This window comes from Denticeps clupeoides, chromosome 6 (genome assembly GCF_900700375.1).
Source record: "Denticeps clupeoides chromosome 6, fDenClu1.1, whole genome shotgun sequence".
Classification (NCBI taxonomy): Eukaryota; Metazoa; Chordata; class Actinopteri; order Clupeiformes; family Denticipitidae; genus Denticeps; species Denticeps clupeoides.
In genome coordinates this window covers 18,005,753-18,021,614 of record NC_041712.1, presented here as the reverse complement: position 1 = coordinate 18,021,614, position 15,862 = coordinate 18,005,753, and the positions used below count along the sequence as shown (strand labels likewise).

The following is a 15,862-nucleotide window of genomic DNA, read 5'->3' as shown; positions in this document are numbered from 1 at the left end:
CAGTAAGTTATACATGGCAAAATATACCCCTACGTCATTTTCAGACAGTACATTCTAGGCATACGCCCCCTTCTACTGTTAGGAGGTAGTCTCGCGATGTGCTCACGAAATCTCGCGATAAGTGCTATTATGCAAGAAAATCACGAACTATCGCAGAATAACGAAAACGCGTTGTTGCAAATACGAAAATAGATTATAATAAGAATGTTGTCATTAGAAAAATAAAAAGTTTTTACAAAACTGGTTTCGTAAAAGTATTTCTTGTTATGTTATCATGAACGCTATTAAGGCGGAGCCCCCCCTTCCTTACAATAGCACGAAGCAGGAAATAAATGTTGTTGCTCCTGTCCTATAATTTTATTAGGATGTTTTTAATCAGTCATGCTGCTTTTCAAAAGACTTTGTAGTGTGTGCATTTGACCACAAGATGGCGACCAATCATTATTTTTCACGAAGTGTTCTGCATTTTGATGGGTTGCTCTGATGCATGTAAAATAGGGAACACACAGTTATATTTAACACCTTTTTTTATTTCTTTCATATCCTGATCATATCCTTGAATTCACAATACATCTAAGAATACATAAGATTATTTTATATTCATTATTACAGCACATTATTAAGAAGCACACAGACATGTAAGCCTCTGGCGATATCAGACAGATTTCCACTAATGTGGATTAATATGTTCTAGCCTGGAGCCTCCCCTTCCTTACAATACATTTAAGTGATGAATAATAAATGTCTTCTAATGCCCTTGCACAAATTAGCAGTAAAAGGAACTGGTATGGCAGCACATTTGCCTAACACAGACCCATGTCCCTCATTTCTACCATCCCCCTACCATCTTTATGAGGGTTCACGTCGGAGTGGTCTGATGAAGGCTTTAGGGACAGATGGCCCAGTAAAAGTACCTCAACAGCAGTTTTCAAACTGACCTCTCACACACACATGCACATGTTACAGAGGTCATGTGAGGGTTTTTTCGTTCTTAGAGGGAGGGGACCCACACACACAGACAGGCAGACATAGACGCACTCTGACGCATGTACATACATACTCCTACATGGACATTCAGGTAGGTTATTACCCCTCTTTCATTCTCTTTTCCTCTGCTGTAAATTTCCCATTCTCTCTCCTTATCTCATTTAATTCTCTCTCCTGCCCCCCCCCCCCCCCTCGCTCTCTCTACTCGTCCGTTTGTGTGATCAATGGCATGACTTCCTCCTTGTGGCAGCTGGGGGTTGAGCACAGGATTCTCTCGCCTGTGCTTTCAGTCTGACAGCAGCGGCGGCGGCGGTGGCGGCCACACTGGAAAAAAAAAAAACAGCCACTACACACCATACACACACACACACACACACACACACATACAGGACTCAGCATACCAACATGAGTGATGGGGACGTGGTGCTTATGGGCTGGCTCATTAAGTCCCCTCCGGAGAAAAAGCTCAAAAGATACGTGAGTACAGACCTCTCCTTCATTCGTGTGTGTGTGTGTGTGTGTGTGTGTGTGCGATTTGAGCATGTTGTGTGTTCGTACCACGGCGATTCTGTGTGAGCCGGTGGAGTGGCAGGTGCTGCGGTAGAGACCGGTGTTTATGAAACTCCAGTCTCTCAGCAACAGAGTCCTGGCTCTTGCTCGGGGCTGTGTGCTGTGTTGCCTTCGCCGAGCAGCAATGCTGTGTCACCGCCGCGTACCTGCCTTTGGTGTGGCGGGTTAAGTGTTGTCTTGGTGTACGTTCTGCGGTCACATCCCCGCGCAGTGAGATGCCAAGTCGTCTTTCAACGCACCAGACTCTGTTGTGGTATGATTCTTTCCCCCCCAGTTCTCTGTGCCATGCTGCTTGTGCTTTAAACATGTGTCCAGAAGAGATGCTGAGCCGGTGCTTCTCTTCACTTTTTTTGCCTGGTCACCTTGTCTGTTTTATATATATATGAAATCTTGTGCGGTCCAGTTAATAAATTCATTACTGAACTAATTTCAAAAGCTACTTTCATAAATTGTGAATTGTGTTCTGTAAAGGGTAAATTAGGCCGACGAAGGACCAAAATCCCAGATTTAGCATCAGACGTATGTATGAAGTCCGTAATGTGAGCCATTTCCAATGTTCTATGAAATTTTGGCAAAATTCGCCACCGCCGAGAATGCAACCTTCCATTACCATCTCCGCCGGCGTAAACAAACCCAAACAGAGAGCAGTGTTTACATGGCAGCGTATGCAAAGTTGCACTCACACCCGAGCTTGCACTCACACATAGCTGCTAACATCATCATGGCTCCCACTCAGCAATGAAGCTTGCCATTGTCTAGGTGAACACACACACGCACAAACACAAAGAGAGGCACACAGTGGTTAAATATGTTTTAATGCTCAGGAGCGTCATTGCGTGGGGAAAAAGACGCGCTCTGTGCAGCATTATCTATGGCTGCTGCTATAGGAGCATGATCAGTGTGTGTGTGTGTGTGTGTGTTATGTAGTCAGCAGAAGCAGCGTGTCAGTATAGCACGAGTGACGTGGCTGTTGGTATTTTTTTTTTTTTTTTTTTGTCTCGGTGTCCAGACAGGCCTCAGGGATCCTGCTTGTAAACCTCAGATCATTATCTATTGTCAGTTTGAAAATTCATTTTCCCAGCAGTGGTGATGCCGTCACACACATCCAACATGTTTAAAATGGGTGGAGTTGGATCCCGAGTGGTTTTGCGGCACTGAAAAGAGTCCACCCAGAAGCACGTGTGCAGGGAGCTTCTTCAACCGAGTGTACCCACACACCCACACACACACACACACACACCCATATTCACAGCGTCAACCTCCACTGCTGCGAAATTTGGGTGTGTTGCAAAACATGGGAAGTCGTGTCAGCACCAGGCGGTTAAGGAATGACCCCACAGGCAGAAATGAGTCATGCTAGCAGCGAATCCACCCCCCAGCAACCAGCACTTCCTGCATCTGAGAGGAACTGGGGGGGGGGTCGGTTTGACACAGAACAGTGTGTGTGTGTGTGTGTGTGTGTGTGTGTGAGACTCACACAATGAGTCCAGTTCCCAGTACACACACACACACACTGACAAGCAGACAAGCATGTTTGATGGTAAATATTTCAAGGGCTCGCTGGAGGACACCTAAAACAGGAAGGACAGGCCTTGCGGCCAGTGTGTCCTCTTTCTCTTTCTGCTTTGTCTCTTTCTCTGCCGCTCTCTCTCACTCGAAATACACAAAAGGAACAGATATAGAGAATTATGCAGAAAATCCTGTGCAGTATTTTACAGGCATGTGTGCGTGTGCGTCTGTATGTGTGTGTACTTTCCGTTGTGCCAGCGTGTACGTGTGTTTTCTACGTGTCAACACCCTGTGTGTTAAATAAAAGAGGAACTGTTGCTTTGCTTCATGTTCGTGATCGTACTCAGCTGATTTAGTTTCACACACACAAACAGACACACGTGTGCACACACACACACACACACACACACACAGCATGTTTAGCCGTGGACTGTCGTAGTAACAGGATTCAAGGCCATAAAAAGGCCGGAGAATCTTCCGAGTGAGCTGAAAGTGAAGTGATTGTGAAACGCTGCAGCACAGCACACGGTGACACAACGAAATGTGTCCTCTGCTTTTAAACATCACCCTTGGTGAGCAGTGGGCAGCCATGACAGGCGCCCGGGGAGCAGTGTGTGGGGACAGTGCTTCGCTCTGGGGCACCTTGGCGGTTTGGGACTCGAATCGGCACCCTTCTGATTACGGGTCCATTTCCTTACCCGCTAGCCCAACCACTGCACCACATGGGTGTATGCAGATTTGAGTTTATCGTGAAAGGAATTGCCGTACATGAGCAGGACGGTTTGGATACTTGCGAGGTAGTTGCAATTCTTCACATTTTCTCGTTATCGCGTGCGACCGGTAAACACGCACGTCACCCCGAACCCCCATTTCGTCCACACCGCCTCTGAATTAATCATGACCTACCTGAGGGCCGGTTTAATGGGACAACATGGAAAAATGCAGAATTTTTAGCAGTCCTGCTTCTGCTGTCTCTAAATTATGCATGGCTTCAGCACCAACAGTGTTTTCTGTGCACAGAAGAGACAATAAGTGTGACAACGCTGATTTAAAAAAAAAAGGCTTATACTTTGGCTTAATTATGTCTTTGATTAGGCATTATGTCAGGACCTGATCATGGAGTTTCAACTGAAACAGTGCTTCAGTGCAATTTTGTGTTTTGCTCTGCCTTGAGGGTTCTTGTCAGACCAATGACTGTTGTCTGTTCGGCAAACGCGTTAGTTCCCCTTTCTGGTGCTCGTCTGGGAAAGTGAGTAAAGGGAGAAGTCTCAGGTCATTGCATGCACCTTTACTAATGTCCAGAAGCCACGCTGTTACCCAGATTGCCCTATTTTTTAGGATGTTTTTTCTAAAAAAAAATTGAGACATGAATCAGTATTTCTGCTGAGTGGAAACTCCAATCGATTAATTATGCAGTGTCAATTCCGTAGCAACTTGAGCGCAGCCTTGCAAGGCATGTACCATGCTTTAACACAGATTTTATCATTTCTGAGAAGAAACATCAGTGTGACCGATTAAAAATACAATAAAACTAAATTAAAATAAAGGTAAGAGGCCTGTAACTCATCAATGGATTTCTAGCTTCAAATGCAATAGAGATGCTAAATTTACTGTTTTTCCCAGCAATTAAAAAAAGAAGATGTGTTTACTTCATACTTGCAGGTGGTGTGACGTCAGGAATACACTTTCTTTAAGAAACACAAATGTTGTCATATATATGTAAGGCGACCCTTTGTTGTAAAGATGTGAGGTCCACCTTACGGAAACGACAGCCTAGGGCGTCGTCCAGCTCAGGGAACTTCATTGTCTGGATATGGATTTGAGGTCCGGAGTTGAAGGACGCTGCAATTCTAACCCTCCATCAGATATCAGTTTCCTGATCACTTGATATCTGTTGGCTGAATATTTATTGGCCGATTCTTTGAAATGCAGTGGCACTGACTAATATAGAGACCCTAAAACAAAGCATACATCTCCTTTCACTGCTGCATTGAAAATTGTTCAACATAGTTTTCAAATTCAGTTCACAATTTGAGCAACACACCCCTGAGGTGTTTAAATAGCCAAGGAATGTTGGTTACAAAGGTTTTCTGACTGATGTTCGGTACACTTTATCTTCACCTCTCACTTTCTCTCTCTCCTCCTCAGTCATGGAGGAAGCGATGGTTCGTCCTGCGGCGAGGCCGGATGAGCGGCAACCCGGACGTTTTGGAATACTACCGCAGCAGGAGTTCCAAAAAGCCAATTCGCATCATTGACCTTCAGGAGTGTGAGGTTCAAATGCCGGCCGAGCTGCTGCTGATCAAGCGGCAGCTCCAGAACCAGCACCTGTTTGTAGTGAAGACTACGACACGCAAGTTCTACCTGCTGGCCAAAACACAGGAGGAGATGAACAGCTGGGTGCAGTGCATCAGTCAGATCTGCACCTTTGGGCCCCTTGATGACAGCATAGGTGAGACCCTAATACCCGCTATACCTTTATATACAGTCTTGGTGTGGTAGTAGGGGTGGAAGTAGCCTAGTGGGTTATACACTCTAATATGCACCAGATGACCACAAAGTCACAGGATCAAACCCCACCTACTACCATTGTGTCCCTGAGCAAGACATTTAACCCTGAGTGTCTCCAGAGGAACTGTCCCTGTAACTAATGATTTTGAGTTGCTCTTGATAAGAGTGTCCGACAGATGTTGTAAATGTAAATGTTTGTAGACACCAGTGAATTGAAGTTAAGCTGAAGTTAAGAAGTGAATCAGAGTAGTAATAACCACTTATCTTGATCGCTCACCATGAACTCTTGATAAAGAATTAAACTAAGCATTCGGTAATAATATTAAAAATGTTGTCACGGGGAATTATGTTAATAATAAATTAAGAATTATAACAAATGGGACATAAATGACAGCTAGTTCATTAAGCATTAAATGAGTATTACAGAAGAGAATATCATATAGTCACTCTCGCTGCGGTAACGCAGTTCTTGAGAACTTTTGAAAGCTCTTCTTCACTATGATTTACCAACCACAGACTCATTAACCGCTAACTTCAATTTTCATGGAAACAGGGTCACACACCAATGTTTTCTCGCAGCCTCCTCAACCACTAAAGCCTCTCCGTGCAACAACAGTTTTCATCTTTCGCACGCCTACAGGAAGATAGGCATCGGGCACCCCTGCGCAGGACTGGCACAAATAGTTCACATGCCGTGTACTTTTTAACCTTCGGTGTTCAGAGTTCTCATACATCAGCCTGTGTCGTTTGTACCTATTCATATTACGACCTACTAAATACGGGGACAGTCCCCCCAGAACAAGGTTAAGTGTCTTACTCGGGTGTACATTGAAGTTGTGTTGTATTTAATGTTGCGAGGTGCGTCTGTGTTCTCAACAACGGTGCCTCGGCTGAAAACGGAGTGAAAGAGAGACACAGAGAGGGCGTGCAGTCTATTTCCCATAATTCCCATAATCCTCAGCAGCGAATGACGAACAGGCTTCATTGCCTTCCTTCTCAGCGTGGTTTAGATGAGGCCGTGCATTAATATTCAGGGCCATCCTCTGTCTCCCTCTCCCTGCAACCACTGTGATATGCTGCAAAGCGAACGGCTAACGCGCGGTGATATCATGCGCTGGCAATGCACAGACATTAAACACCTGCATGGATATTACACAATTGTATATTTCAGCAGGTAGGTTCCGCAAGCAAAAACACCACAAATGAGAGCCAGACATTCTCTCTGTGGCATGTAGAGAGAGCAACGCATGGCCACGGAGCGAGGCAGGCTGCAATGAACGATACGGGCAGGATGGGGCAGGCAGCCGTTAGGACACTCGGTGATACATCAGCGCCTGCGAGGGCGAGATACTGTCTACTTGGAAGTCACACATTCCCGATTTTCGCTTGAAGCCACACCCACATTCACACCAACGACAGATTAGGAGGAACGGAGACCCTAGCCACAGGCTGAAGAAAACCCCGCACACACGAAACATACGCACACGGCCTGGTGACTGCTTAATAACAGGAAGAGACAGGTGACTATGAAACTACTAATAGATCCCGAGTCTCTGAAAGAACGCCCATGCGCAAACACTAGCATGTCACCGGCGGCTTCATTCAAATGGGGCCTGTTGCCGTGGCGAAGCAGCCTGGGGGCTTGCCGTTCAAGCATTTGCTCACCAACAAACAACATGTTGCATGGTGCGGGGGAACTTTTGCTTGAACGCGGAGAACCTGTCCGGTCATCATCCTGATTCATTTCAGTAGCGCTGCTCCAGGACCGGGGTCGCGCTCAGAGGGACCCCGTTCTGTTCCAAACATCGGCTTCACGGTCAGGAGGGAGTTGCCAGGAAAGGAATGCGGCGTACTAGCACTCGCATTTCTAATCTTTCATATCTGGAATTTGTGGCCTGGTGCGTGTGACGCGTTCTTGGGCTTGTTTACACGTGTCATGTGTTTACGAAAGGTGGCCCATGAAGAATGTTCACATGCACTTAATTAGCACGGCACATCATCAGATCAGGGAAACCGTTTCAGTTTCAAATTCGATTAACTTTGTGCATTTCTTGCCCAGGGTTTGGGAAAGCATTTGGTGACGATTGCTTTGGCTGCCCCCTGCTGGTTTTAGAGCCGCCGCTGCCAGCAATGCTACAGAAATGGCAAAATTTGATATAGATGTTTTCAAGAAGTGACATCTCGGGTTCCTTCCTGTCTTATCTGTTCTGTCCTGATGATATGCTGTCAATCACCCTGCCCTCTCCCTATCTCTATCTCAGACTCAGCAGATAGAGATAGCTCAGCTCAAGGCCCAGCCTCCCAGCAGCCCTCGCCAGCGCTCTCCCACGTAGCCAGTCACAGCGAATCAGAAACCAGCCCAACCCTTGACTACCTCTTCCTCTCCCAGTGTGAGACAGGCACAATCAGCATTGCCAGGCAAGCCAAGCCTACTCTGCAACTTCATAATCCACTCATTTGCATGAGAAATAGTATGGCGACATTAATATGCACTTCAGGCCCTGAGATCAATTATTTGATCAGCAGAAACAATGTAAATATGTTTCACTGTTTTACTTCAAGGCAAAAAATCTAATAATTGCACACAAACTGTCGCACATTGTATAATTCAGAGATCTGCTCATGTTTATGAATGAGCCTCAGACCACGGCACATAATTATCCAGTCAAGAATAATTCATTACTAGGGAAACATGAAATATGACTTTTAATTGGTCTTTATTTTTTGTAGATGTGACAGTTTCACCAACACAGAAAGTTCTCTGGACCAGAGCTCTTCAGACAACGCCACAGAAGACGTGTTCTCCTCCCCACCTCATACGGACCCTTCGCCCTGCCCATTTCTCATGAGCCGTGCCTCCGACCCCCCCTTTAGTGCACCTTGTGGTCCCACCTCGCTCTCCTCATCCTCCTCTTCTTCCCCTCGGTCCCTGCACCACCCGCGTGACGTCTTCTGCTTCGACCGGCCGTTCTGTGAAAACCCCGATCTGCACACCCCTCCACCCCTTCCCCCAAAGCCCACACACTTTGCCGAGCAGCACCTCAGCGACGGCTGCCGTCACCTGGGCCAGCCTGTGATTCCACGCAGGATTTCCCTGTCTGGCCTGGACCACGTCAGGAGAGGTACATTTTAAAACTACGTACTACATTATGCTGTCATGTGGTGCCAGCAAACATCCCCATCAGATCACCTAGTGACATCACACCGCTTACCAGTGGTGGCACTTCTTCACTCCTGACATGACATCATCATAATTTCCCTTCACAGCTACATGAGCCAATCACATGGCAAGTGTTAGTCACAGCCCATGGAGCTTTTCATGAAACAGAAAGTTGGGTTTTCCTTGTGTAACATTTTTTTTTTTTGCCTCAGGAGAATTTGACATGGGCCCTACAAGAAACTGGGACAAACGGCTCAGCCTCAATCTGGTAAGAGAAAATCTCCAGACAGGCGAAATCAGCCACAACGAATGACCAAGCAGGAACTGAAAGAGCTTTTGGAGCTTTCAGTATGTGCATGAATCCTTCATTGCAGAATGGATGGCATAAAAATGACATTTCATTAACTAAGGACAATGTTGTGAGAGAAGTTTAAAGCGAAAAAACAGTGATAGCTGTGAATTGTTCAGCCTGGGATAAAATGTGACCTGGTCATTTCTTTGCATTTTTCTTTTCCTCCATATTGTTTTCCATGCAGCCTGCACTAACAGTCAGTGCCAGTCCACTGTGTCAGTCAGAGGACGACTCCTACGTGCCCATGGCCTCTCCAGCCACAGCCGGTGATGTCCCCTCTGACTGTTACGTACCTATGAGTCCGTCCACCGTGACCGCCACCTTTTTACGGACCAATGGGAAAACAGAGCCGCCTCCTCCCCCTGCCCCTGACCTGGAACCTCCACCAATCCACCGCAATCTGAAACCGAAGACACGGGGTGAGGTCTTTAATTGAAGGTTTTGTAATTGTTCTGTCTTTGTTCCAACTGCTGTAATGGAAACGCTTGAATTGGGAGTTATTTGAGAGAAGAAGAGAAAAAAGGACACCATCAGCAAGCGTGCCCTGTAAACCAAGACCGTCTTAATTGATATTCCTGAGCTGCTCTGCGGCCAATGTCAGGCAAAGATCAGGTCAGCAGATTTTCTGTGGTGTATCTGTCGTCCCTCTGGACCAAGCAAGGGAGGCAGAGAGGAACATCTGCCTCCATAAGCTTTTATTAGATGGGAAACAGCCCGGTGAAGCGATTCCTTTAATAGCACAATGTTCAAATACAAGATAAATACAGGATAGCCTCTAACGAACCCTTAAATTAGTAGGTAAGCGATCACTTATAAAGTCTCTTTTTTTCCACTTAGAGGATGTAAAGAATTTCGACTTTTTATTTTTTCTTTCTAAATGCAGCACTTTGTCACAGTTCAGGCTTGTGATAGCCTTGTGATGCTGTGCTGCATCATGTTTAAATTTGTTTCCTTCTTGCGCAATTGTGAGTGAAACTGATGATACCAGCAGGTTCCCACGACCGCATTTTTTCCTGATGCACAGCAGATATGAGATCATTTTTTTCCAGATCATGTGACTCCCACCTTACGCTGTAATGAAAGAATACATTCTGTTCCACGTTTTTGTGTTGAAGTTGATTTGAACAATGCACCATTGTCAGGTAACAGCCATGCCAGCATGTTTCATATGTTAGTAATGGCCTGGAAAAAGAAGAGCAGATGAGTGATAGTAGTGCTAGTGGGTAAATACACTCAACAATGAAACAAAAGATCACAAAGTCACAGGTTTAAACCCCACTTACTATCGTTGTGACTTTGAGCAAGACACTTAAGCCTGAGTGCTTCTGAGGGGACTGTCTCTGTAACTGCTGATTGCAAGTCACTCTGGATAAGGCTTCTGATACATGCCGTAACGTCTTTTTGCATTGGCAGCACGACCGCCACCACTTGACCTTAGGGCGCTGTCCACCATTAGAGAATACTCGACACATCTTCCTCTGAGCAGGAGACTGACAGAGCCCAGGTGAGCTCAATCCATCCGTTCATCCATTTACTCTATAGGACCAAGCCATTTACATGATTCTTTTCCACTTCTTCTTTTCATTTTACATCACAAATAATTAGACATTTGTTTGCTAAGGTCATGGGTTCTTCTGTATTACCACAAATGAAAGCAATGAACAACAAAGTGCATGCTGGGTAATTAGCTGCCAGCTACACTAAAATAACAAGTCAGACTTGTTTGTGTATATATTTATCTCTTACAACCCAGGTGCTTCTTGATGCTCTAGTTTTAGCCCAATTGAAACAAGGCCCTTTTACCAAATTCACACCCAGTTGTCTCTGTACATTTACTGTCCACATCCACCTGTTTGTTTCTACGGTGTAAAGTACATCTTAAAAACCATCATCATACTCATTCTGTTAGTTTGTTTGTTGTGTTTGATTCCCGGTCTGTTTTGTTTTGTCTGCTTTTGTTTGTCTCCAGTACTTCACTTCAGTTTGTACCTCCGGACAGAAGATGGGGGAGTGGCTTAAATTCCACAGACCAGGAAGCCAGCAGCACTCCCATAGTAATGTGACTTCCTGTAAAACTACCCTCAGCACTTTTTGCATATTTATTGCTGTTGTTTCCGTATAATTCCCAACAACAATGCACCAGAAATAGATTTTTTGCAAGCTGCAAGTTCAGCTGAATTATTTACAAGTTGCAAGCTTTTGAAAAAAAATCTGAATCAAGCCATTACTAAGGTACTATGCACATAGTACATGCTAATTCCACTTATTGACAGGACAGAAAATTATATTTGATGAAAACAAAATACTCATTCAGTTTCTTTGTACCTAAAAAACTGGATTTGCTGACTAGGCAGATGAATTACTGAATGCATTTGCAACTCAGGACCTAAAAAAATAGGAAACATTTACTTTCTTTACCTAATTCCTCTCACCAACACTAGTGTTAGTGTTAAACCACACATGTTGTAAATGCATATAAAGATCTCACATTATTTAGAGGCAATTTGTTGGTGTCTGAGCAGCTAAGAATAGGCCGCACATAAGAATCTGCCCATTGGTTTCTTGGTTTGGGTACGCCCCCTAGTGGCTGGGGTCAGCCTTTTGAAAACACTCAACTGAGTTGGATGGCAGGTTATTTGACAGTAAGCAAATCCATGGCATGCAAAGTAGGCACTGAGCAGAGAAGAGTGGGCTTAGTGCACACAAAAATATTAATATTTGCATGCAGTGTTCATTAACAACACTAAAATTTGCCTATGAAAATGCTGTTCAGACTAGTCCCAGGCGAAATTAAATATTCGGTTCTTCAGTAAAGAATAATTTGCACGTCTAAGCTGTATAAAAAAAATCAGCAGTAAAACTAAGTCTGCATGTTTTGTCGTCTCTGAGACACTCAGGAAATTGTGTCCTGGAGTCTTATCAAGAAAAATAAATAGTGGCATAATCTAACATGCAGAGTTTTAAAAATTCATGAGGCTCAGGAACAGCAAACATGCTGAAACTTTTGCTTCCATACTGATGAACCATCAGACCTGTGAACGTGTGTGTGTGTGTGTGTGTGTGTGTGTGTGTGTGTGTGTGTGTGTGTGTGTGTGTGTGTGTGTGTGTCTGTGTGTGAGTGTTAGAGAGTATGTTTTTCTGTATGTGTGTGTCTGGGGAAGTTAGTATTGGAGAGATTTTCTCCTGAAGTTGTGAGGTGGGGTATGCGAACAATGGCCATCAGATCTGACTTAGCTCCACAACCATCTTCTTAAACACTGAATCGTTTTTGTCTGTGTGAATAATCCCGATGAGTGTTAAACTTTACATTATTGAGAAACAGAGAGACAGTAAATCATATGTTCAGACATTTATTATATAATGACACTTATCATTCACTTTATTAATCTGATTCCACTCATAATTTATGTGAGTCTGAAATTTTTATATACATTTGCTATATGAGTGCATAATATTAAGGGCTAGTTTCCCATTCATGGATTAAACCTAGTCCTAGAATAAAAACATTTAGGCCTAATCCATGAATAACAACCTGAACTTGTGTGATTTCTCCCATAGGACACCAAGCAGCTGTTTTTTCCAACAAGTGAGTCGCCAGTGCCCCCTTGTTTGAGACACTCTCACCTGGACTACCTGTCGCTCGACTTTAACTCCGCCTCCCCCTCGCCAGTGCAGAAAGTGAGTGCCATGGTAACAAGCAACAATCCAGACAAAAATAGTGAAACCATGACAGAGTGGATTTTGAAGCAGGCTTCCATTTGGCTTTTACCTCTGTCAAAATAATGAATTATTTCTCAGACTATCCGTGCTGGAAAGCACAGCGCTCCATATCCATATTTCTATATTTTATTTGTGTGTGTGTGAGCAGCAAATGAACAGAGCGTTGGTGATATTGTCACTCTCGGCGCTGTGGACCTGCATCACAGCCAGTGACTCATCACTCGCTGCAAAAGGCGGCCTGACTGACAGGAATATCAATGCCTCTTTCCTGTAGTGCATAACACAGATGAACCATTACAGTGTTCTGAGGGTTTATATTACATGTAAAGGGATACAATAGATACAACGTTATCTCAGTCAAGGACAAAAAGGCCGGAAAACCATGTTTTAAATAAAGCCCTCTTATGGAAGGTTGCAAGAGAAGCATTTTGTGTGGCTTTAAATCCTGAAGATTGAGATACTTTGGCCTATGAGCAAATTGAATGAGTTTCTATGAGCTGACTGAATCACATCTTCTGAGAAACTCAAGCTGTAGGAGCTTTGAAGCCAGAGGTCGTGTGTCACCCTCAGCTAAAACCTGCTCTTCAAAACTGAGCATATTAAATAATTTCAAGAGCATTTTGCATAAACTTTGAGGTCTAATTTGGCAGGACCACTGCAGATGCCTGCCTGATTTATACTGTGTTGTTGTTTCATTGACCTCACAGAAACCTCTCCTTACGGACGAGGACAGAGTTGACTACGTTCAAGTGGACGAGAAGAAGACTCAGGCACTGCAGAACACCAAGATGGAGTGGACAGATGTTCGGCAGTCAAAAGTGTGAAGGCTTCAGTGGTGAGAAAGCAGCTGAAACCACTGTCCTGCTGTGCCACGGCAAGCCATGTAAGCCATGGACAATATGAACATAAATGTGTGTGACATAAGCAGGGTGACAGCAGCTTGCAGCATCTTCGAGTCAACAACTGAAGAAAAGGTCTTTCATTTCAAAAAGAAGGATCACCCAGAACAAAGACTGTAAGTAAAGTGTAAGTTATAATGGAATTGTGGACTTTTTGTCGATATGTACACAGTCCGAGGGCACTAAACTTCAGTAAAAACATGTATCATTGTGAATGGTACTTCTTATGTAGAGTCAGAACACGAGAGCTCCTTCAGAGAGACAGGATTCATGAAGACTCCTTCTGAGGACTTTAATGCACTGTAAATATGGAGGAGCCATCTGCCATTACTCTTGCCTTTTCTTCCGAGGAGAGGAGCGTAGCAGTTTTGAATCACAGTGAATCACATTGTAGCTTTTATAAACATCATCTTCTTTTGGGTCCATATTTTACAAAAATGAACTTAAAAGCACAAAAAAAAAATTCAGTAAAGGCGTGTGAGAGGCAGTCTGAGAGATACTCTTTATGTGGCTGTTTTTTGTTTAGTTTTGTTTTTGTCTGTATGCCTGAGCATGTGCAACATGTAATAGTCAATGTAATAGACATCGTTAGAGACCTGGACAATCTGTGTTACCAATGGTACAAACAATATGAACCTCAACAACTTGCATTAAATATCCAGAAGACCTTGTAGAGCACACTACTCATCCACACAAAGTTCGCACCAAGGCGACAATGGCATTAAAGGGACAGCGAGCTTTTTCAGCTCAACGACTCATGCGTTAAAGTAGTAAAGAGTAGTAGAGTTCAAGATATCATTCCAGAAAATTCAGTGTAACCAAAGGGAGAATGGGGGCAGATTCTGAATCCAGTCACAAAGACTGATCCAGTAATGAAGAAAATGCACTGGCAATGAGTTTAATCATTTCAGGGAACAAATAATGAATTTCACTGAACTACTGATTGCTTTTTTTTTTCTTTGTCTTGTCTGCAATGATGAGCATTCAGGATGACTTCCATGAAAAATAAAGTCATTTTTTCAAAATACCAGTGTAACTCATTTATTCACCAAACATATTAGATAAACTACTAGTGAATCAGTGCCAACTGTGGCACAAAGGAGTGTGACTAGTTCGTGTAAACTAGGTCTCCTTGAAACTAAAAGCACGATGTGTGTATACAAGTGATATACAAGTGTGTATATCACACTGCCGGCAATAGGGTAACTGTGATCCTACGTCCTGTCATTTGGTTTGTGAGGAAAATAAAAGGTGTGCTAAAGTGCCCTTGTAGACCATTTAGCCAAAATAGGCAATGATTGGTAGTAAGTGCTTTCCTGCTCTGAACAGTGAGGATGAGATGTTCTTGGACACCAGAATTGGTATTGTCCCTAATGAAAAAATGTATTTGAATTCAAAGTTGCTCATTAGTGTCTTACAGAAACACCTTATACCGGAGAACGTTGATCAATGTTGAACTCTGGCGTGAAAATGACAGCTTGCGCTGTCAACCGATCACCATCTGGTGGTGAGTTGGATCAAAAAGAACCTGGCAAACCCTAGAAAGCAGTGAGTGAAACAGCTTTGACAATTATTTTAACACAACAAAGCACACAACTGTAAAATAAATCTTCATTTCATTCGTGTGGGGAAAGAAACAAATGTTCTCAACGTATTTTGGACTGCTAGGCTGTGTGGTTTTGAGCGCGGTATGCTTTAAGATTTGTGCTAGATACCTAGCCACAGACAATATCACAGCAAAGTAATGTACAAGACAAGCAGTTAATAACCGATACTAATAAAGTTCAGAAGTATTAAACCATGCTCGTCTTTTGTTAGCATCCAAATGTGCTACATAGTGAAAGAAAATGTTAGATTGTGCCATATTACATATTTCAATTATATGAATGGTTTAGTGTAACATGAATAAATTAAACTGAGCTGTCTGATCATGTATTTAAACACGAATTAATTTCAGTTGATAAAAGAATGGCAGATTCCAAATTTTAAAAGTGAATGCACTTCTGTCAGCCACTAATGATAGTTTAGTTTAGATAGTTTTCACTAAATATTACTAGCCTAGCGCAGTGCTAGCAGTTACAGTGCACGTCTGAAGCTCGAGTTTGAAGCTTAAGTTGGTTAATTTTCCCAGCCTTGTTCCCCTTCACATCAAGC

General features: G+C 43.7%; 1 protein-coding gene across 2 annotated transcripts; it reads left to right on the top strand.

Annotated features, from left to right (window-relative positions):
• Nucleotides 1–987: 987 nt before the first annotated feature.
• On the top strand, nt 988–14,733 carry gab3 (GRB2 associated binding protein 3). 2 transcript variants are annotated; one of them, XM_028984916.1, is made up of 11 exons: nt 988–1,078; nt 1,238–1,464; nt 5,215–5,518; nt 7,839–7,995; nt 8,308–8,699; nt 8,950–9,005; nt 9,274–9,508; nt 10,503–10,593; nt 11,059–11,143; nt 12,648–12,767; nt 13,517–14,733. In XM_028984916.1, the coding sequence occupies exons 2-11, from the start codon at nt 1,393–1,395 to the stop codon at nt 13,631–13,633; spliced, it is 1,629 nt and encodes a 542-aa protein (XP_028840749.1). In that variant the 5' UTR covers nt 988–1,078; nt 1,238–1,392; the 3' UTR covers nt 13,634–14,733. The 2 variants fall into 2 exon arrangements, with proteins under 2 accessions (XP_028840749.1, XP_028840750.1); XM_028984917.1 differs by lacking the exon at nt 13,517–14,733 and having other exon boundaries at nt 11,059–11,158; nt 12,648–12,765.
• Nucleotides 14,734–15,862: the final 1,129 nt, after the last annotated feature.